This window comes from Merops nubicus, unplaced genomic scaffold (genome assembly GCF_000691845.1).
Source record: "Merops nubicus isolate BGI_N331 unplaced genomic scaffold, ASM69184v1 scaffold19638, whole genome shotgun sequence".
Taxonomy (NCBI): Eukaryota; Metazoa; Chordata; class Aves; order Coraciiformes; family Meropidae; genus Merops; species Merops nubicus.
Genome location: NW_008623881.1, coordinates 58,113 through 80,474, shown reverse-complemented (window position 1 = coordinate 80,474; position 22,362 = coordinate 58,113). Strand labels below are relative to the sequence as shown.

Sequence of the window (22,362 nt, the reverse complement as noted above, 5' to 3'; positions counted from 1 at the left end):
ACTCCAGCACCTCCATGTCCTTCTTGGAGAGAGAGACCCAAAACTGAACCCAGTACTCAAGCTGTGACCTCACCAGTGCCGAGTACAGGGGCATGATCACTTCCCTACTCCTTCTGGACACACCATTTCTGATCCAGGCCAGGATGCCATTTGCCTTCTTGGCCACCTGGGCACACTGCTGGCTCATGTTGTCCACCAACATTCCCAGGTCCTTTTCTGCCAGGCAGCTTTCCAGCCACTCCTCCCCAAGCCTGGAATATTGCCTGGGGTTGTTGTGACCCAAGTGCAGGATCTGGCACCTGGCCTTGTTAAACCTCATCCAATTGACCTCAGCCCATCCAGCCTGTCCAGATCCCTCTGCAGAGCCTCTCTACCCTCAAGCAGATCAACACACCTGCCTAACTTGGTATCGTCTCCAAACTCACTGCCTCTCTCAGCTTCCTCAGAGGTTTCCCCCAGTTCAGGAACCCCACCTGTGCACCACACCAGAGCACTCCACTGCCAATTGTGCTGGCACCAGAGCTGCTCTCCTTAGAGCCAGCTGGCTGGGAAAAACTATGGAGACTGAAGGAGAAACCAGTTGATAAAATGGATATGCACCAATCATCTCCTTTAGTTACCATGCACTATATGGTTCCGAGATGTAAGAGGATGGGGATTCAGGCTGATGTTTACACACTCAAAAGTAAGCATGCACATAAGACACTGCAGAGCTGTGGCTTGTGACTTCTACATTACAACAGGTTCTTCAGCTAAAAGTGAAATGTGAATGCAGACACAATTTGAGATCCATAAGCCAGCAATTAACTTTTTGCTCTGTAGGAAACACTGGCTTGCTCCATCTTTGCTCAAAAATCTCCATAGATTACTTCTAACTATTTGAGTTAGAGAAGCTGAGCCAAGGGAGTTCTGAAAAGCAAATGATCAGGTGTCTGGCAGTAGAAACAAGCTTGCCAGTAAACCTTAATGTGCCAGTAGGAGCATCTTTTGGCATATCTGTGGGCTGATTTGGATTCTTGTCCTCTTCTTCCCACTTAAGAAGAAGCTGTCCACAATGTAGTCCTGCAAAACTGAGCCTGCTAGCACTCTTGTGAATGAGAAGAGAACTGTCACAGTGTCTTTGTATGTGAGTCAGTGGTGGAACCAAAACTAGAAGCATAGCTCTGTGCAGACTGGATCTCAGTCCATTTCTTGTGCTTCTCAAACAAAAGTGATGAAAAGGTAAAATAACATGCAGTTAAAGAAAATCACATGCCTTAATGGTTGTGAAGATCTGATAATTCATCCAGTTTCCCTTATTGCCAGTAGGAGGTTAGCTGGTAAAAATTAATTTCCTAGAACATATTGTTTAGTGTGAGTCCTGCAGTGCTGTTCCATGACAGATGGCAGAAATGTATAGGACACGCATAAGAAAAGAATCTGCTGTCTTACAGGCACCAGCACCAAAGGTCTGGTATTTCTCTCAGGTGTTCCAGCCAAGGATTGCCTTGGCATAGCCTTGCACAACTCTGATGACTCTGTTGATTTAAACAGTTGCACCAAGGCAAAGAAAAGTAATGTTGCACTCTTTGTCGTGAAGCTTCTCTGCTGTCTCCAACAATTTGCCCCTTCTGAGTTTGAAGACTGTGTCATTGGGTTATACATGAGAATTAAAAGTATCTCTAATGTGTAACCTTCTGAAGAAACTAATAATAGTCTTTAGGACTAACTATTGTTAAAAAACTATTACTAAAGTTCTAAAATACCCTAAATGATGCTATCTGCATAGCAGTGAATTTTATCTTTGCTCAGAAAGCCTGTTATGAGAGTTATGGAAATTCTGAGAGCATTCTGTTAGTTATCTCTCTGCCTATCCCAAGGTCATCAAAGCCTCTGCTCTTGGGTGCACATACATATCTGATTTATAGAATCTTTCCAGAAAACCAGCCCAGCCTGATTTTTTAGCTACACCAGGTCCCCACAGTCTCCATGCTTTCAGGCTCCCTCATGCAGAGCAGAGCATCTCACCAAAGGTTATTTTGGCTGCCTGACTTTTGCATGTGCCACACCACCAAGATAAGTTCACAAACATACCCACACGGTCTGGCTGCATCAGAGCTGTCGCTGACAAATGAGGAAACAAGGCCAGCCCATCTCTTGTTGTCCCTCTCAGATCAATGGTGTTTCCTTGGAAATGGACCCCGTGCATGTCGTAGTGACTGCCCAGCCCGATGAGATGCCAGGAGACCTTGTCATCCTTGCACATGGCCAAGCCTGGCAGGTTACCAAACAAGTATCCGTTGACAGCTAGAAGAGAAGGAAAGAGTCCACTTGGCAGAAGGTCAATGGAAACTCACCACAGAGCCTCCTACCACCTTCCTGGAAAGAGACTTTACTGTGGTGTAGCACTTCTCCTTTGAGATTTTCAGGGTGCCTCACAGACACCAGTTAAGTGTATAAATTAGGTAGCTCCTTTCAGCCTGGAGAATGTATTGCATTCATTGCTAATGTGACTGTGGTTTCAACATGCAGTCCAAGAGCATCAGGTGCTGACCATAAGCTGACTGACAGCTTTCCACCTCAGCCTCCAGTGTACTGTAGTAAGCTATGAATGATGATAAAATCTGCCAACTCATCTCCCTAATAGAAGTGAAGAAAAGGTAGCATTAGCAGGTGCTAGATATTTCATACCATGCATTTTGTTGGATTCCTTGAAATCTTCATCGTTTTCATCTACTCTTGAAGGGTCTCCAGTAAATGCTTCAATATTCTTGCTCAGATACCAGCTGTCATTCTCATCAAAGATCGAAAAGAGGAGGTAAAATTCTCTGTCTATTCCTTTCTATAGCCAGGAAGGAAGCCAAGACATTAAAAAACGTCTGCAGAATTACCCAACTTAAAATGAAGTTTTGTTTTTTTTGTTTGTTTGTTTTTTTAAAAAAAGCTTTCTTTCCCCACAAAATTGCAACTGTCTTCTTACTGTGTCCTTGTAGAGACAGGAACTGGCACTCTTTCATCAGGCAGAAGGATACATAAAGTGTCCATTATTTAGTTAGGGTGGAAAGATGCATTCATTGCTAATAAGTGCATGGAAAAGCTGGAAAACCCAAACAAGCCAGAATACTGGGGAAACACAGTTTCATCCTCCTAACCATCCCCCTAGGTCAGCTTTTACCCTGAGGAATGTCATTTGCTTTATCTCTTAAAACTGCGCTGGAAACTGGACATATTTGCACCTGTGTCCCATCGTGATTCAGCGTGTTCTTCCGACAGACCAGCAAAGGCCCCACGAGGCCAGAATTGGTGTCCTTAACAGCATCAGTGGCAGAGTAGTACAGATAGGTCAGGCATGGGGGGTCATTCTCTGCTGGACCTCCATTTTCAGGCACCCTCCATTTGTATGTGAAGGTTTCGCCTGGCTTAACATGGGCTCCTGGCTTCAGATAGCCTGCAGAGAGAAAATTGAGAAGGACCCAAGTTACAGGAAGGTGGTGTCCTCTTGCAAAGAAGCATTATCTGGGAATCAGACATAGCTGCTGATTTCTGTGGACAAGCTCTCCCCTGCAGCCACAGCTTGAGCACCATCCCAGACTCCGGGCACTTGCGCCATGGGGACATCTCACTGGACTCCTGTGCTATGGGGACAACCAAGCCCATTCCCTGCAAAACAAGTTTAGTTTCTTCACCCAGACACCTTCTGACACTATCTGGATTATCTGGATTCAATAAAACAAAACATGCAAAGCTCATCCTTGTGCTCAAATGGCTTCTTCTAATGTTTGTAGCTTTGCCTGCCCTATTGTGAGATTCATCTGTGGCATAAATGCAGACTCTGGCTTTTCATTAAGCACCACCAAAGCAATTACATCAGCAAGTGAAGCTGCAGCTATGGCTCTTTAGAAATGCATAACAAATCTGATCCTGGCATTTGTTTCTTTTTGATTTTTATAGCAATGCAGAAGAACATCTGCCAGAATCTCCAGAGGGCTATTGCTATTACTTTTTTTGGAAGCAACTTTTAAAGGCCATTTTCTGCTGCCGTGCACAGGGTGGATGTAGCATCACTCATGTAATTTAGCCTCTGCAAAAGAGTGTTGGCATTCACTAAGAGAGGACTTAGCAAAGGGATTTGAAATTCAGGAAAAGGGTTCAGCCTTGACCATTTTGTAGAGAAAAAAGTACTGAGTGACCTTTCTGGTCTTTGCTAAGAAAGATTAAATCAGAAATATTAACACTTAGGCAGCCATTGACTGGATTTTCTCAGCACAGTCAGACATGTCTGGCAGCAGCAGACTGCACCAATCTAACATTCTTCTCTAATACTCCGATAGAATCCTCTTGAAGAATTAGGTACATGTGAAAATAGCAGTATTACATGTGAACATATACTATTTTCTGCAAAATGCAATACAAAGTGCAGTACTACTTCAACAGTATTTAATACTATTGCAACAGTGCTCAATAAGGAGAACACTGATGTGGAGTTAAAAACACACTGAGATTGGACAAGTGTCAAATACAACATGGAAGAGTATTTCCTGAGAGCTCAACTGAAAAAAGATATCTGCAAACATCTGTAGATGTCTACAGGTAAGTTTATACACATTATTTTCACATCGATAAGCTGCACTCATACAATGCACAGCCTTTGAAAAATCATTTACCTTCAGTGTAAACTTACAGCCACTGTAGGGCCTCTACCTGTATATGCTTGTGGATAGATATGATGGAAATCCAAGACACAAGGAGAGTAGAAGGGGAAGAAAGATTGTTGATGAACCTGGAGTCAGTTCCTCGACAAAGATCCTGAGGTGTGCTGCACACACTGCTTCTGAGCTGTAGGATTTGGTTTAATTTTGTTCCATGCCAAAGCATGAAGGACACTATTACAGGGGAGTGTTCAATGAAAGCACAACAGGACTGTGAGCAGAGGGAAGCTGCACTTCCATGAGGGAGCTACGTCTGACATAGGTAGCATTAGGATGCGTGCAGAAAATTTCAGGGCCGAACTCAAGCCAATTGTTTCATGATGCATTGGGGCCTGCTGGCAAATTTGTCGTTTTGCAAGGTCAGCAGCTGGAGACAACAGAACTTAATAAAGCCTTTTGTATTGTTTTATTGTATGATGTATGAGTTTTACATGTTGACCTAATTCTCTTAGCACAGTTCTCAGAAGAGGGATTATGTCCCACGAGTTTCTTTCTGATGTGCTGTAGTGGAAACAAAGACATTTAGACAACAAGAAAACTAGTTTTCTTTTCAGTGCTGCAAATGGAGCAAAAACGTTTCCAGAAACCATATTATCTCTGTAGTTACTATGGATGGGATCCAGGTCACCTTGCTTGAGCTACCTAAAGCATAGTTCTCAACCCAAATTCTAGGCTTCTTCTGTAGTTGATAGACACAGAAACACATTTCCAGAGGGTGACCTACTGCCTCCCAAAATAGATGTTCAAAGTAAATGGGACTCCTTATCCTCTGAAGGGTTTGTTTCTTCTCACTAACCAGAAAGGGTATCCACCAAATAAACATGATATTTAACATTTAATGGTTACATTTAGCTGATAAAGAACCTGTCCTTGTACAAAATGAGAGGAACACTTTGTAAATGATCCATTTCAGTGTTTACATATGTACAAGGATTAATAAGGATTATCGTTGCTTCACATTCCGGGTCAACCAGATAAAAGCTGCCTCCAACACTGACTATCCTGACAGTGATGCAAGGCCTGACCTGGATTAGAGAATCAGGAGTGAAGGAACACAGGTCATGTGGAAAACTACATCCAAAGACTCAGTGGAGCCATCATACCAGATCCTAAGCTTTATAATACTGGAGCATGTCCAGAGCAGATCCACTGACTTGTTGAGTGATATTAGACTAGAACTAACATAAGTTTGATTGTGCTTGTGACTTTTGCTCAACATGGACCTCAATTGATTTTAGATGCGTTGTCCAGTGCATGTCCAAGAGGAAGAACCAGCACATTGGCAGACTGGAGAGTCCCATAGGTTGTGTCATGTAGAGTAGATACAAACTAATCAAATCATCCCTTCTGTGTCTTAGCATCTACCTGCAGAGAAGCAGCAGATCTTTCAATTCAGGTATTTTGAATGTGATGATATATCAGTAGAGTTAAATCTTACCATCTAAGTAGGGAGCACCTTCTGACAGTTTGCTGAAGCTTACGCCATGGGCCATAATGCTGTAGCTTCTTTTGGCTTTGTTGGCAAAAGTAACTAGCACAGTATCTCCCACTTCAGCTTTTATAACAGGGCCTTAAAAAAAGAGTGAGGGAAAGCATTAGAACTGTCCTCCAACATATTTCCGTCTAAACATGACAGAGATGACTGGCAGCTGCATGCACAAAATTCTCCTCTGGATCGACGTGGATCTGTGTTCAAACCCAGTGTAATGACAGGAGGGGAGAATATTCACTGTACCCAGTATTCCCAGGTGCTTCATATCCTCTGACCAGATCTTCTTCTTACTGAATGTTGCGTCAGTATATTCCACATAGCGAACTTTCCAGTACTGCCCTCCTATTCTGTCAGTCCCTTGTGTGAAATAGATTGCAGATTCACTGTGGAATTAACAAATTGAACTGGTTAATTATTGAAGGTTCAGGCAGAACCCTTCCTTTGGATAAAGTTCTTACTCCAGACACAAGAGAATGACTGCCCAAGTTAATAGCTTGCTTGCATGCATGTTTCTAGAGGACAAAAGGGAGATATTACTGGTCTGACTATAGTTTTAAATTAGTTAACAAATGGTCATTAATTTTGCATAACACTTTCCTATGTTTAACCTCCATTTACTTAGGGAAGCATCTATGTCAATTTACCTCTAGCTACTTTCGGGCAAGACCTGTGCCATTACCTATGCACAAAGTGTCTCTAACACTCACTAGCTTTCCTGGGAGATACAGTAAGACAATTCATCTTCATCACTAATAACGTGGGGGGAAGGCTGGGGGGATAGGGTGGAGTCTCCCATTATGGCACCTCTGAAATACACCAACTGTAAGTGTGAAAACTGTCTGAGGAGTCTCAGCATAGAGCCATTAGCTCTGCTGAACTTTGTGTACCTCACCGGGGCTCACTTTCGCCATGGACTTCATGGAGCAAGGTAAGTGCTTCCAGAAGGCAACTCTGAGCATCTCAGTTACAAATCCATATTCCTGACATGGTTGTTTAAATCCATCCCTCCTTGCCTTTTTCAATTAAAATTAATAACAGTGCAGGACCAGGTGAGTCACTGAGGAAGTCTCCCCCCAACTCTTGAACTTAAAACACAACAGGAGAGGACAAGAAAGCTTACCTGCCAGTGGCATTTAAACCCTGCCCAGTGAATTTATCATAACCCTCAGGTCCATAATTCCAGAGCACTTCTTCAGCAGCAATATAATATGTTCTCATGTGACTGAGGGGTGAAGGCTGAGACAGTTTTTTTTGACACATCTGAACATCATAGAGTGCCTCCATGCCACCTGGGAGGAGAAAGAGTCTGGAGACAGTCCTTGGCCAGCTGTGGAATCAGCAATTTCATGGATACAAATGCACATTCAAAAGTCTGCAGGAGCCACATGAATTTGAAGCAATTACTAGGGTAAATTTCTGTTTTTAAACACTTCCTCTGCCTACACTGGGACAGATGTCAACACTCTTCTCTTGTAAGGTGATGCTTTATGTCACAGATGAAACTCACTGACATCGATGATACTTTAGTGGGCACCTGGGTAAGGATGGTGGGAAGATTTTGGGGGTCAGAGTGCCTCCTGAAGTGTGCAAAATGTCATCACCTCCTTTCAACTTTCATTGAAATAGATGCTGATTATTACCACTGTGAATATATTTATTGCTTGCCAGAATCAAGCCTGTTTTGCCTAATGCAAATCCCACTGAAATCAATGTGAGAGGTCTTAAAACCTCAGTATGATAATTATACGTTTCCTGCTGTCACAGCACATAGTTTATGATACATGCTTTCGGGCTGTCGCACCACACAGGTGTCACAACATCACCATCAAATTCATCACATAAAGGTTTCTGAAAACACTGTCAATTTTTTTTTTTTCTATTTCTGTAAAGGGAAAAGCTATGAAGTGTTCAGCTGGCATGATTTTTCTTTATGTGTAAGTGCTTATCTACAATAAAAAGTGATGATGAAGACTCCTCTCATTGCTCATCAAAATCTCTGATTTACATAGAAAGCGTGGTGTCAGCACTGGGTCTAGTAAGCCTTCCTTGTATTAATTACCCAGCTAAGTCATTTGTACTACCTGAGGATTTGGCCCAACATGCATAATTTCTACTGGTGACTAAACTCATATTCATGACGTTTATCTGGTGAAATTGTTCCAAAGTGTTCAGTTAGTCATAAAAAAACTGACAAATCCTGCTTCTCCTGGAAACGTCTCATTTTGGTTTTCCAAGCGTAATGGAGGCTGGAACTCCAGAAAGGATGAGGGAGCGCTATAGCAGCATACCTCGTAAGTGCTCATTGACCTGGCAGGTTATCAGCCACCTCCCGGGGTTCCTGGGAGTCATCTCCGCTGTGATGAATGTTGCTGGGAACAGACCAATGACATCTGCCCTCTGGTCTCTGTTAGTGAACGTGTGGCCGTAGAAGTAGGCGGCGTGGATATCTATCTCGCTTCCCATGCCAAACAAGTGCCAGGACATGGAGGTGTCCGCACACATCTCCAGGCCGGGAAGATTGCCATAAATATAACCATTAATAGCTGAAAACAAAAGTAGGAGGCTTTATGAGACATGAAAGAGATGTGCAAAATGCCTCTGACCCCACTTCTAAGGATGTTCCTTTCCTGGCCCAGAAAAGAAACTGCCTGAATGTCCACACTGAATACGGCACCCACAGGCTCCGCGATGAAGAGCAACATTTTAAACATGCAGCTTACAGCTCCGGGAGATCAAATGGCCCAAAGTCTTTGGCTGGGCCTGTGAAAAACTTCCTGGGTGATATCAAGATGTTGCAAAAGCCAAGTCATCACCAAAAAGGCCTGATAATGAAGTTAATTTGTTCTGCAGCTATTTAGCATGTCTGAAATCTATTTCCTCTTATTCTGAGTCATAAATATACCATTATATGCCAGGCTTAGGCAATTTAGATTTGAAAATTATTATATCAGTCAAATCAGTCTAGTCAGCTTTCTCTTCCTCAGCTTCCACACTTGACAATGTATCATGACACTAGGAGAATGAGGCATGTTGTACAAAATATTTCAGCTTCTAGGCTTCATGGAACAACCAAAATACAGAAAAATATCTGGGTTTAACTTACACCAGATCTTCAAACAGCACAAAGTACTATTGACCAATGGATCTCTGAAGGGCAGACGTGGTTGTACCAGCCATCCCTCCATCCACAAGGCCCTTTGAGAAATGCTGGACTTTTCCAATACCCAGATCTCCAAGTCCTTTGCAGCTTGCTTTTCTCTTTTCACAGCTGGTCAAACAGTCATCAAATGGCTTAAATCTGTTGCCTAATGTAAAATGCTAAGCAAATGGTAGAGCTGGGCATGAAAGCCAGATCTCCTTTCTGCAAACCAGTGTGTTGTGCTGTATTTGGGGAGAGGCTTTTTATCAGCACAGTCCATCAACATCCTATCCCATTCCCTGCTGACACAGATAAAGGAGACATCACAAGGGACAGAAAGTCCACTGAAATGAAAAGAGCCTGGTCACTGCTGTAAGTCACAATTTAATTAAAAGTCCTGCTCACCATGCATTCGGTTGCTGGTCTGGAAACCTTCATCCTCTTTGTCAACTGTGGCTGGTTCTAAGCAGAAGGTATTTATATTCTCATCAAGGTACCAGCTGAAGTTTTCATCTACAATGCTAAACATCAGGGCAAAAGCATTAGCAGCACCAGTCCCTTCTATTGAGGTCTCATCTGCAGTTCCTAAATCACAAACAAAAAGGAAAGTGATAAAAAAAGCCTTGGAAGAGATTGAATTTAAAAGTTATAATAACTTTGGAGCACCAGAGGAAATACGGTGCTCTGCAGTGATCTATAGGACAAGATAAATCTCACCTAATTTTGCTCTGCAAAGACATCTTGACCCCCCTCTCCACCAGCCTTGGAATAGACAAGTGCCTCCAGAAGTCAGTACACCTCACCTAAGTCAAGCTACTTTTTCAGAATCTCTTCAATTTGATATAAACACAAGTACCTGCCAGTATCTGTGGTCCCATTTTCTCCACCTTTTTCCCTTTGCACACAATCCTGCCCTTTAGTCAGTGTCAGCATCTGCATGCCTTCATAGTGAGCCAGGTGATGGGCCTGATCCAGACAGAAATCACTGACTTTTTTTTTGACCAGGAATTATGTAGCGGCAAGTGATAGCCTGCAATTCTGTTGCACTGAAGATACTGGTGAAGCATATGCTCAGAATGAACCTCTAAATGTGGCTCATTCTCCATGGACTAATCAAGAAACCTTGACCTTTATCTAGGACCAGATACTGAAATTTAAACAGGCTGAAGGCAGGACGAATATAGTCTATTTAGGCTAAGTTCAATTTCCTTTTCTGAGTGACCATCTGGGGGGACAATCTGAGACGATCAGAGTGGCAATACTGAGTAGTCTATTATTAGCCATCAGAAAGTTTAGACTTCATCTAATCATTCAGAATATATCTGAACCCATGAAAACCTTTGCTTCCTCTGTCTCTTATGGGAGGGATCCCCAGAGCCTTGCTGTCAATCCTGTAAGAACCATGCACCACTATTGGACGGAGGACAGTGGCATCACACAGATATCCACTTTGATGAATTCAAGACTAAATACATTGATATATATTTGGCCATTTAAGCTAGGATTGTTCTGAATGTACTAGCTTCATTTAAGCTAATCACATAGTTATTTGCTCAATTTCACATATTCAGGCGGTTCTTCAGATTTCAAAGGCTCTCCAGGAGAATAAAAGTCTTGAGACATTTTGTGTGAGTTAAGTTGTAGACCAGGCTTATCCTTTCCATGTTGAAGGCTTTCTCTTCTTCATATAGAAAAGCTACTTCAATTATATGTTCTTTATTTAAAATTAGGGTTAATTTTGTACTGTGGGAGGTATAGGGAAGAGGTGGCAGAGTTACATGTGCTCAGAGGAGAGAAGGGTGCTGGCTCAGCTGGTAGAGGGGAGAGGGCAGATACATGGTCCCCTATGGCTCCAGACAAAATTAGCAGGTTATAAAGTACATGGGACAGGCTGTCACCTCAGCTGTTCAGCTCAGACCCCCTGTGGTTATGACATACAATTTGTGATCGAAAATAAATATTTTTATAGTCTGTACGGGGGAAAAATGGCAAAGAACATTGAGATCTCAAGTACATATATGCCGATGCCAAAGTCACCTCCCCAGCACTAGTTTAATTTCCTGGGAAATGAGTCCTTTGAAATGATACCAGTTTGGGAACATTTATGTTTGATCTCGGCCACAACTGGCTGGCTACAGAGCATGCTGCAGTCCCTCCACCAGCCGAGGCAAATCTCTTGTGAAGCCAAAGGGGAGCAGGAAGGGGGTTGTCCCAGAGCTACAATACCTACCCTGGGATGCTCCTGGAATGGCCCAGCTATTCCTTGCCCCTTTTTATGGGCTATGTAGGGATAGACTCTAGACCACCATGTTTATACCTGTAAGCAAAAATGACTGTTAAGATGCCAAGCTAGGCGGTGGGGCTTGCTTCGTCAGTGTCTCTAGCTCAGTACCTTTTTTACAAACCAGCAGTGGCCCAATTAAACCAGATGCAATATCTCTTGGTGTGTCAATGTGAGAATGGTAAATCCAAGTCAAGCAGTTTGAGTCTGCCAAAGTTGGGGAATAACCTTTCCTTACTGGCCATGTATACGTGTAATTTCCACCAGGAACAACAAAGTCATCCTCTTTGCTCTTGCCGCTGGTTCCATCAGGGTAAAGTGCTCCTGATACATTAAAAGGAAAAAGGAATCCTTTAGACACCCTTACTGCATTCCTTAAATAAATGTCTAATTTCTTCTATTTTATCACAGATTTATCAAACAATAACAGCACTCACAAACACAGAGTCACTAAGAAATTATTTAAAAAATTCAAAGTCCTGGTAAAACCATAAAAAAAATGATAAGGGTAAAATACATTATTTATCAGTAGACAAAATTTTTAAAATGTTCTAATTTTTCCTTGACTCTTTACTCTCATCAGTCATCTACACATTTTACTAGATAACTTTGTGTATCTTCTTACTTAAAAATGATAAGAGTAATAAATATAGGCAAATCCTTACAGTCCTTTAACCAAAATACACCCTGCATATGTTTGGGATTGTGGAAAGCAAATCATGCCTGTTGTAGCCCTATAGAAAGGAAAATGTTTACTTATAAGAACTCCATCCTTTCCCATAGGCTAGAAGCAGAAAGAAGGAAGAGAGATGCTTTAATGACTCAGGAAATTAATTCAGGAAAAAAACCCCACCTAACCTGTTTCAGTACTGGATTTATCCCAGGCATTGAAGGTTTGTGGCAAAAAGCTTCAAGAGATGAGGCTGTTCCAGTCTTTAGTCATTAGCTGCAATTACTGATGAGTTTATGAGAGGGTGATCTAAGTCCCGTGATGTCAATAACCAGAACAATAAATACTTGGTCAAAGTTTTAGCCATATTACCTAGTCCAGGGGCAAAGGAGAGGAAAAGGTAAACCAGCTTTTACCTTCAGAATCCTTGTCATAGAAGACCCCATGTGGATGCACAGAGTATGGGCGGGAAGCAAAATTTTTTAGATGGATGATAAAGACATCCTCTTCTTCTGCTTTCAGGACTGGCCCGAGGAACCCCAGCCAGGCTGCTTTGGGGATCTCCTGGGAGTAAGTGTCATCTGTGAATTGCCTAAAAATAGCCTTTTTGTACACACGTCCTATCCGGTTGGCTCCTCTTGTTGCATACACACTTGCAAACCTAGCGTTAGGAAGGGAAAATAATTTAGAGCTAAAAAGACTACTTTAAGAGTGTATGAAATAACTGGTGTTTGCAGTGCAGATAAATAGTTCTCTAGGACATACGACAGATGATGGAATGAAAGCCGTGGAGTAAATGTGGGCAGAGCTAGCAGGGTCCAAGCCCTTTTCTGTACAGTAACAATCATCCTACTGCAGGTCTGGTCTTTAGCACGGTTCCTACAAGTCTTCACTTGAGGACCAGCTACTCAAGCCATTCTGTACAGTTTTAGCAGCTTCTCCCTCTTCTGAAGGTTTGAAACCTCACGTTTGATAGCATGACTGTTCAGAAGGAAAAGCAAATTAATTTTTTCCAAAAGCCAATAAAAGCAATTTTAATCTACTAGTTTGATACCCCAGAAAAGTAGCATGAAGTATTTTTTGTATGAAATGCATCATTTCTACATTCCAGAGTTTACGTTTATAGCAACTTCAGGTGATGGAGAAACCACCATATGGTTGGTGGTTGACATATTATACTTACTGAATACCTGCTGCCTTTGAATCCTGATTTGCATTTGTAGTCTAATATCATCTAGCTCCACACTATAACCACTGGTTCCTATCAAGCCATCTCTCAGATCAAAGAAGTCACATACCATCAAGAGCTTCTTTTCTATGCAGGCACTTGCACAAGGTTAATTAATTGACTAAATTGCCTCTTATCCTTCTTCTGGACAAACCAAGTACACTGACATTCTTTATGCCACAAATCTTTCCTGAAGCTCTGTTCTGAAAGCTTTCCAGTATTTCTCTATCTCTTTTGAAGTCTGAACACAAGAACTTCAAGGTGTTTCCAGTCAATATTTCTTACACAACTGGAGATTTGTTTTGCCCTTTTAACTACAATGTCATACTGGCAACCCATGTTCACTCCATCTGTTATGATATAAAATTTATTTTTACTTCTCTCCAGGTTACAGTTGACAAGTATGATACACATTCTTCATCCTTAAATATTCCACACAAACAGGATAGAAATAAACTTCTTAGCCACACAACCAGCAGTGGACTGTATGACCAATTTCACCATAGTTGACTGCTCCATTGATTTTTGCTGAAGTTTGTTTAAACTTTCATGCTTCCCAACAAACTCATAAAAAAGCTGAGCTAAATTTTCATGAAGTGTCTCTGGCAGAAATGTAGCAAATTCATTTTTATAGTGAGGTTTTATGACTGGCCAATTCACCTGCTTGAATACATTTTGTTTAGGTGCTTTTGTGCAGTGACAGCAACCTAAGTGTTAGAGGTCACATGAATTGAAAGATATGATTTGCTGCAATTTCTTCATGACAAGATCCACTACCCCCCTTTTCAAGACATCTCTGCTTTCCACCATAACTCACTAGATCCCACATCTTTGGTCATTACGCATCTGTGGCCACTGTCTAAGCCAGATCTCTGAAGTGATTCAGACATGAAAGCCTCCAAAAGAGCGCTTTTTCCTTTGAAAAAAAAATGTACTTTGTAACAAGCCAAGAGCTATTTTGGCACAAATGAAAACTTTGCCAATGATACTGCTGTGGCAGAAACAGCTGGCTAGGATGGAGGGGAAGGGACAGAAGCTTCTCAGTCTGCTTCTTCACAGTGAATTAGCAGGTCTGTGGGCACTGTCTGTGTGCACAGCAAGACCTGACAAGTCACCCCAAGCTCGTGGAGAAGATACATTCCACTGCCTGGGGGGAAGAGCTGCTAAAAGAGCCCTTACCACAGAGTAGTAAGTGGTATCAGTAGTAGAGCAGTGTAAATGAACATGTTTCCTTACTTCATGACAAGGTATTCATGTGGGTATACCTTGGTTCAGATTATAATAAGAAATTTTGTCTAGAAAAAAAAAAATACAGAAAGTACTTATTTTCAGGAGTTATTTTCCAGCACAGGTTTTTCTAATTTTCATCAGCCACCGAATATTTTAAATGAGGTGCTGCAGTGGCACCATGCTTTTCCCATGATAACAGTGCCTTTACTGCCCTTGGCTTTCTGGCCAGACAACACCCTAAACTCTCCCGTAACTTCACACCCCTGCAGAAGGAGAATTGTACCCCAGTAAAATGCACTTCTTGATCAGGCTTTGTCAAATGCTTGACATGAGCCTGACTGTTTTAAATGCATAGATAAGGGATCTCAAAATCCAATTAGGTATTGAAGTTGAAGAAATCACCCTGAGAAAACTCTATCAGTTTAGTCACCTGAGGCTTTCTCAGTGCCTAAAGCCATGCTGTAGCATCTCTGTTGGCTACATCTATGCCTGTCTCCTACTTAAAGCCATCTAGGAGTCAGAAAAAGTCTTTTTTGAGCCAGCTTTCTTAAAGGAGGCCCATTCAAACTGTTCACCCGTTCAGAGCTGCAGAGCCCACTGTCAGTGCAATGTCAGCTGCAGGCAGTCACAGTGATGGTGATGGTCTTCTGTGCAGGGCATCGAGAAATGCAAGAGTCATGGAGCCAGAAAGGGTCACAGCACAAAAGAGCAACCTGGCCTCTTGGCTCTGCTTAATTACGAGTTTTGTTTTATCATCATCCAAAAGAAAACTATCAACTCTGGGAGACAAATCCTACATGCCACTGATGCCCTTGCTGTGTATTACAGACTGGCTCTTTCATAGCTTCCTTTCCTTTTTCCACACTCTCCAAAGGACCGAAGACCTTCCTACCCAAAATGCCCTGATATTTGGGAGTTTCTTGGAGTACAGACACTTCAGCTTCCTTTTGGGAAGGACAGAGATCAGTTCTTCTACCTATACAGAGACATTTATTTTCAGCACTTCCTTTTGTTTGCCCTCAGTACCCAAGAACAGAGTACACTGGTTGTTTTGAGTCCCACTGTAGATGTCCAGGCTGCTACATTTCATCCAGGAGGACTTTTGGGTATCTACCTCAGCCTTTCAAGTAGCTGGCAGCAATGTGCCTTTTTACAAGTGTTGCTGTGCTGCACATTGCCATGCATGAAGTCCTTTGCAGAAGCAATACCCACAGTGGAGGTAATATCAGCCAGCAGGAAGCTCATAGAAAGGATGCATGAGTGTGAGTTACTTCTCTGCACTTCCAGATGCCTGGACCATGAGCATGTGGCCATATTGTGGGGCTGGTACCAAGTGCCACAACTCAGCCAGCAGATGTGTCAGAGGGAGCCTGCCCAGGCTCAGTGCCATGGCCTCTGCTGCTCCATCAGTGGGACACAGAAATTTCCACCCTATCCCTCTTCTTTCTTTCAGTGACAGCTGCTCCAAAAAGTCTCTGCTGACAGTGCCATTCATACCAGTGCATCTCCCACCCTGTGCAGTTCCTTACCACCCACCTCCAGAGTGCCTCAGAGGTTTTCTCGGCTTCAGGATAGTGTCCTGCTGACCTTTCGTCTCCCGCGTTTCACAACAGTTCTCAAGCTGTTCTTTTGATGGTGCCTGCATCCTTGGGAAACACTGCATGTTTTCAGTCACTGAGTTAAACATCCCACCAACAGCATGTCCTGTTTCATTCTTTCTCACCCATTGACTTTCCACCGTGTTACTGCAGCAATGGCTTCTCCAAATGCTGTAATAATTAAACACATCAACTTTTCTGAATCTGCCTTTGCCTCTTTCTTCCAGTGATCACAATATGCCTATTCTACTCAGCATCCTCTACCAAAATGTTTTCTACCTGTCATTCCTCTCTTGTCACAAGGCAACAAACTTTCTCTCTGCTTCTTCATGCTCCCCTGCTCACTTCAAACTGCTTCATCCTCCTGGTGGCTTTGTGATCGCTCTGCTTGAACCTCTTCCATCTTTTTTGTCTTCTGCAGGTGTAAGACCTGCTCTTCTAAATCCTGACTATCTCCCTCCGAGTCAGTTGTTAGCCTGCACCTCATGTGCAGAAAGGCGTGATGATTAGACTGTCCCCCTTCTTAGGAGGGATTACTTCATCCTCTGGAGCTGTACCCATGCAAGCTTCTCAGTTCCCTCCTTCATCTCCTCCAGTCAGGCCAGTCTTGAAGTTACATATAGAGGTAAGCAAGCTTGTGAATCAGGGCATAAAACCCCTTGTTCAGAGTAAGAAAACCGTGCAAATCTTGCCTTTATTTCTGCGCTTGATTTCATTTTGCTAGTTGACCATTCTCAGTAGTTCTTAAGATCCAAGAAAAGTTGGCAATGCACATGAGTGGGACTGGGAGTTATTAATAATTAACTCTAGTTCCATAAAATAAATATTAACAACATTACAGACATCCATCTCCTTGCAATGATGAGCATTACAACTCTTCCAAATGAAATAAAGAGTAAAACAAGAGTGTCATGTAGATTCTGCTTCAAATCAAGACTAGACATGCAGATCATGTGCTATCTCAGGGTAGGACCACAAGCTAGAGTAGGACAATGAGCTAAGTGTCACTTCTACATTTATTTATCACACAGAATAAGTATTTTGCCAGCATTTTTATTGTGTTTATGTCGCCTTTGATCTTAAAAAAATGAGCTATAATCTGACAGGTTAATTTTTTTCAAGAGGTCCTTTCATGAGTGCTATGTTACAGTGTGCAGTAAGAAATGGAAAGAGTTATACCTTGGGCATAGCCAGACAAACAGCTCTTCAGTAGGCTGGAGCCACATCCTTTGCTGACACATTTTCAAAGCCTGCTGAGTTTGGTTGCTGTTGTAACTGAAAAATCAGCACTTTGAATAACTACCAGATGTAGAGCCCTAAGTTTTCTCCTGCGATTAACACAACCCATAGCCACTGTACTCTCCTGGGGGCAACAGCAGGCAGATGCAAACTTTCTTTTATTACTGTTATTCCATCAAAGTCCCATAGATTTTATACTGACAACCATTTAAACAACTATCTTTATGGATCTGTTACTTAAAATCTGGTGATGGTGAAACCTTCCTTACTCTCTACCCTCTTTTCCTGTGGCTAGAGTAAGCGAGGACAGTGCCCAGGGCTCCAGGCTTCCCCAGTGATTTCAATCCCTTGGTCATATAACCTGTTCAGGGAAACCCTCTGCCAAACCATAACTCCCATGCTAAGGCAAATGAAACGTCTGTGCTAGAGGGCTGACCAGTGGTAGAAGACCAGTGGTGCCAACTCCCATTTGTAAATGGTGCCCTGACCACAAAGCATCAAAGTAAGTTGTGTGTCCTCAAAAAACAGACACAGTGTTCTCAAAAGTTGTTGGCATTTTGTGATCCACATGAAGTGGTCAGTCAAATATAAAATCTTAGAAGAAGCTCTGAGGTGTTGCTGGCTAAGTGTGCCTATAATGGTTTCTCTCCTAGAATAAACATCTGCTTCTCCTAAAGTCAATAACAAAACTCCTCTGAGGCTTCATCGGAGCCAGGATTTCACCTAGAATGTCCTTTTGATGTTGACCCTTCCCACAAGGATCACCTCTGGTGATGCAATTGGGTCCTTTGGCTGCATGATGACTCAGCCATTAGTTCAGGATCTGTGACGACAATCTGTCTGGGTGGGATCTCCTCAAAGGCAAATTGCACAAAATGTGTTTGGTGCTGTGGCAGCAAAAAACAACCGTTAGTGTTGGGTGCAAGACTTGGCCCAGACAAATGTAGGACTGGTGGCCTAAAGAGAAGGGATGAGCTGCTACATCAGGCAAAAGTTAATAACATCTACCACCAGCAGAGCAAGATTTAAGTGACCATCATATAAACTAGTATCAAATTAATTTAAAGAGGTTATCAACCAAACTTCAGTCCTGACAGCTGAGCCACAGTAGGGAGGGAAAAACTGATGTATGTTGAGCCACAACATCTAGGGATATTTTTGTCTTGAAAGTCTGTTGCCTATGTGACCATTAAAAGAAACAGTCAATGTCTGAGCTCATCCTCCTCCTACTGCAGCATTTAAAGCCCCAACCCACAAAATCTCACTGGGACTTGCAGCACATCCAGCAACACTGACAGCACCTTTCATCCTGTGTGTTCAGTCCACCATGGATTAATGATGTCAACTCTTTCACCAGCTTTATCAGATGGGACGAGATGCTGAACATCTTCCCAGCTCACCTATATTCAGTAGCCATAATTTGAATCTGTGATTTTCAAAATTACGCGTGCTTCAGAAAATGTCAGCTTAATTTTTGAAGGAAGAACCGGGAGCTAAATGCCTGGGTTTCATTCATGACACTCCAAATTATAAGAATTAGTGGAACAGCTCGAGGCTTCAAGTAGATAAGACAAGTGAGAGAAGCAGAGACCCTCCTTACTCTCTTTCCGTAAGAAGCTCCCATGCACAGCAAGCTATGTGCTCTGTGCAAGCAGCAGGCTGGCCCTTGAGCACTGCACCAACACAAGGCGTAATAAAAATTAGCATCCAAGCAGAATAGTTATGTTAACACAGGGCTGGGCTTGGGTTAATCAGCTCTGAGGAGAGGCAGCCCTTTCAGCCCACACCCAGGGAGGTGCTGATGCAGTTCTGCAGCTCCTGGCTCAGGAGGCAGCTCACTCAGCACCAGCACAGCGGGAACGGTGCTGCCAGGACCAGCCAACCTGATTTTCAGCCCCATGCCTCAGCTACCAAAATTTCCTTTCTTCTCTTTACTGCTAAAAACTAAAGGCTGATGAAGGTATTATTGACTTTGGCACAGCAACACTGAAAATCATCTTTTAAATCTCACTACCTGATCCAGGTAACGTAACCCTCGCTATTACGCGCTTGCTATTTCAGCATTTTTATTGTCGTGAAGAATAAGTGGGTTTGATTACATCTCTGTGGGCTAGCTGGAATCAAAGGGAGCATTTCTTTATACTTGTAAAGATAATCACTTTTTCTGAAACCTCTTTATCTTCACTTCCCTGTCAATAACACTAGGACAGTGCCCCATCAGATGTCCCCTGTGAGGATACATCACAAAGTCAGAAGTGCCAGGCTCAGCGGGCCCAAGCTTTGCTGGGGCAGAACACAGCTGGTTCAAAATGCATTCCTGTCCCTACCTAGAAACTGATTCTTAAACAAAGGTTAAGAAACTACGTTTTTGATAATAACCATAGGAACCAATTAACTGCTTTAGCTGAAAAGTAACCTATTAGTATACTGTTTTAAATTTGCATTACAGATGATCCAAAAGAGCTAAACAGTCAAAATGGTTATTACTGGTTCACTATTTAGTCCACATGCAGGCACACTATTATTCCAGAACATAACACTTTATTCTGGCTTAACTCAGTGCAGTTTGGAAATGGAGTAAAGTTACTAGTGACAGGATCACTTTATTATTCTGCATGTGGGGAGTTCATTGCAAACAGGTTCCCAGGTTTGAATGTATAGTCTACGTTAAAAACCTTTGTGGGTAAGCCCTTTGGAATTAACATTCTGTAATTGCTGCAGTACAGACATGACTGAAGACACAAGCTATCTTCCCACCTTGTCACACCATGTAAGAGGCATCGTGTTTTTGTCACAGACTTTGAAGTAAATGTGCCACTTCCTGTTCATGGAATACGAAGTGCAGACATCCTAAAAGTACAATTTTTAGAACAGATTCAAATCTCTCTACGGTATTGGGATGAATTTATGAGTAGCTGCCCTTCATTAGAAGCTGAATAATTTTAAATGAGAGGTCTTCCAGTTTAGGGAGTGAAGAAAATCATCCTCTGAAAAAAGAGTAGGGAAGTGGGAAATTGAAGTGTTTAACACAACTGAAGAATAACTTTTCCCAGCTGAAGAATAACCTTTCCAGCAAAGCTTTTTTCATGGGCTGGGAACAAACTATTGCCCTGAATCCTATCTACAAAAGTAGCACCTATTGACTTCGATGCTATCTGTGACCTCTAGTTCTTAAGAGCATACGCATAAATTTGTGTAGAAAAAAAAACAAAAACCAAACTCTTTCTTCCCTCCTGCTTGTGGCAAAAGGCTTTCCTTTATGAAATCCAGCTGAGACCAATTCTGAAATTACTGGCCACTAGAGGAAAGTCCACATTGCCTGGGATTTCCTGAAAAGTCAAAAGGGATATTTCCATTTATAACTCCTGTGACACAGCATTCAGCTCCCAGTGTGCCTCCAGACTTGGGATGGATACCAGGACCTCACTTGCTCACAGCTCCCACCCCAACCCCAAGCCTAGACTCAGAGGAAGGACTCCTAAACTACCTTTACAGTGTCAAAAGTATTAAAGAAATCTTCAAAATATTCCCGTACGTGTTTGAAGCCCATGCTACAACAGGGCACCACGGGTCTGTGCTACCCTTATCCAGTGTCCAGACCAGCTCTCCTGGTGTGGGAGGGACACGCAGCCAATCCAGCAGTGTTAGCATGAGAACAGATGCCTGTTTTCCACCGGCCAAGGCACGATTCACCACAGTGCTTGCTACGTGCTCCAGTTTCAGCACAGGTGATCACCAGGACTTCTGGGTGACCACTTGCTGTTGTGCATTTCAACATTTATCTAAATAAATTTCCTAAATGGAGGTCTCCACAGATGCATACATTGCAGGGATATATGGCCATTTACTTGGATCTCATTCATAGGTACTACATGCATCTGAATTTTACAGAGGCATACCAAGCCTCCCAATTTTTATCATCTTACAGGGAGAAAACTTAAAATCTTTTGCCAGTCAAACAGACTTCTATGTCTTATTGCAAAGAGCTGTGCTTGATTATGGCAAACTTGCAATTTGCCTTTGGACACCAAGTACCAGAAATACCTACAGCTTCATGAAACACAAACACACATGGGATTTTGAGCCCACTATCCAACACTTTTTTGACAAATATTAGTTCCTTAACATTACCTTCACACTATCACCTTGTTTAATCAACCACAACGGAAGTCAGCCAAAGTCTATTCTTGCCTTGAAGCTGAAATCCTACCTATGACAACATCATCAGAATAAAACCAAGAAAATAAGCCATCTTAAGACATTCACAGCAACAATAATCACATTAGTTGATTTTCTTTGAAGCTGTTGATACACCTCCAGTTTATCAGAGTCCCCAGTGACTTACTTGTCCTCTAAGAGATTTTGTCCCGTGATCAGATTTTTCCCAGATGGTGCATAATCCCAGTTCTCCTCCACAATCCCAAGGTAATAGGTTCTGGTCTTTGCTTCCACCACTGCAAACAGACAGAGGAACCCAAGAGCACGAAGGCAGCCACCAGGCTGCACAGGAGGCATTTGTAGTTGTGACTGTGAGGCTGGCAGCGGCAAGTAGCAGCAGGATGCACCAGAGAGGGCTCACCCCTCCCTCCCAGCTCTCGACAAGTTATAAATAAGTAATGGACAGAGCAAAGCTCCTCCTCTTCAACAGATTAGGACTGGGATAGGTAGAGAGCCATGCTATGCAGAGCAGGACTAGGGAGGAGGTTGCTGTCATAGCAGGACCTTTGCCAATCCTTCAGTGAATGCATAAATTGCTCGGTTACCTGTCCAGGTTAGAGGCAGTTGGTGGTTTTTGGA

The 22,362-nt window shown here is 42.6% G+C and overlaps 1 protein-coding gene across 1 annotated transcript in view; it reads right to left on the bottom strand.

The window, feature by feature from the left end:
• The window catches only part of HEPHL1 (hephaestin-like 1), a 32,748-nt gene extending 10,668 nt beyond the window's left edge, over positions 1-22,080 (bottom strand). The window contains exons 1-11 of the mRNA XM_008945230.1: positions 21,911-22,080; positions 12,687-12,931; positions 11,712-11,924; positions 9,725-9,904; positions 8,469-8,723; positions 7,301-7,469; positions 6,424-6,563; positions 6,127-6,258; positions 3,216-3,427; positions 2,671-2,821; positions 2,074-2,286 (exon numbers count right to left, since the gene is read on the bottom strand). Of these exons, the coding sequence (XP_008943478.1) occupies positions 2,074-2,286; positions 2,671-2,821; positions 3,216-3,427; positions 6,127-6,258; positions 6,424-6,563; positions 7,301-7,469; positions 8,469-8,723; positions 9,725-9,904; positions 11,712-11,924; positions 12,687-12,931; positions 21,911-22,080 (2,080 nt within the window). The remainder of the gene's footprint in view (positions 1-2,073; positions 2,287-2,670; positions 2,822-3,215; positions 3,428-6,126; positions 6,259-6,423; positions 6,564-7,300; positions 7,470-8,468; positions 8,724-9,724; positions 9,905-11,711; positions 11,925-12,686; positions 12,932-21,910) is intronic.
• Positions 22,081-22,362: the final 282 nt, after the last annotated feature.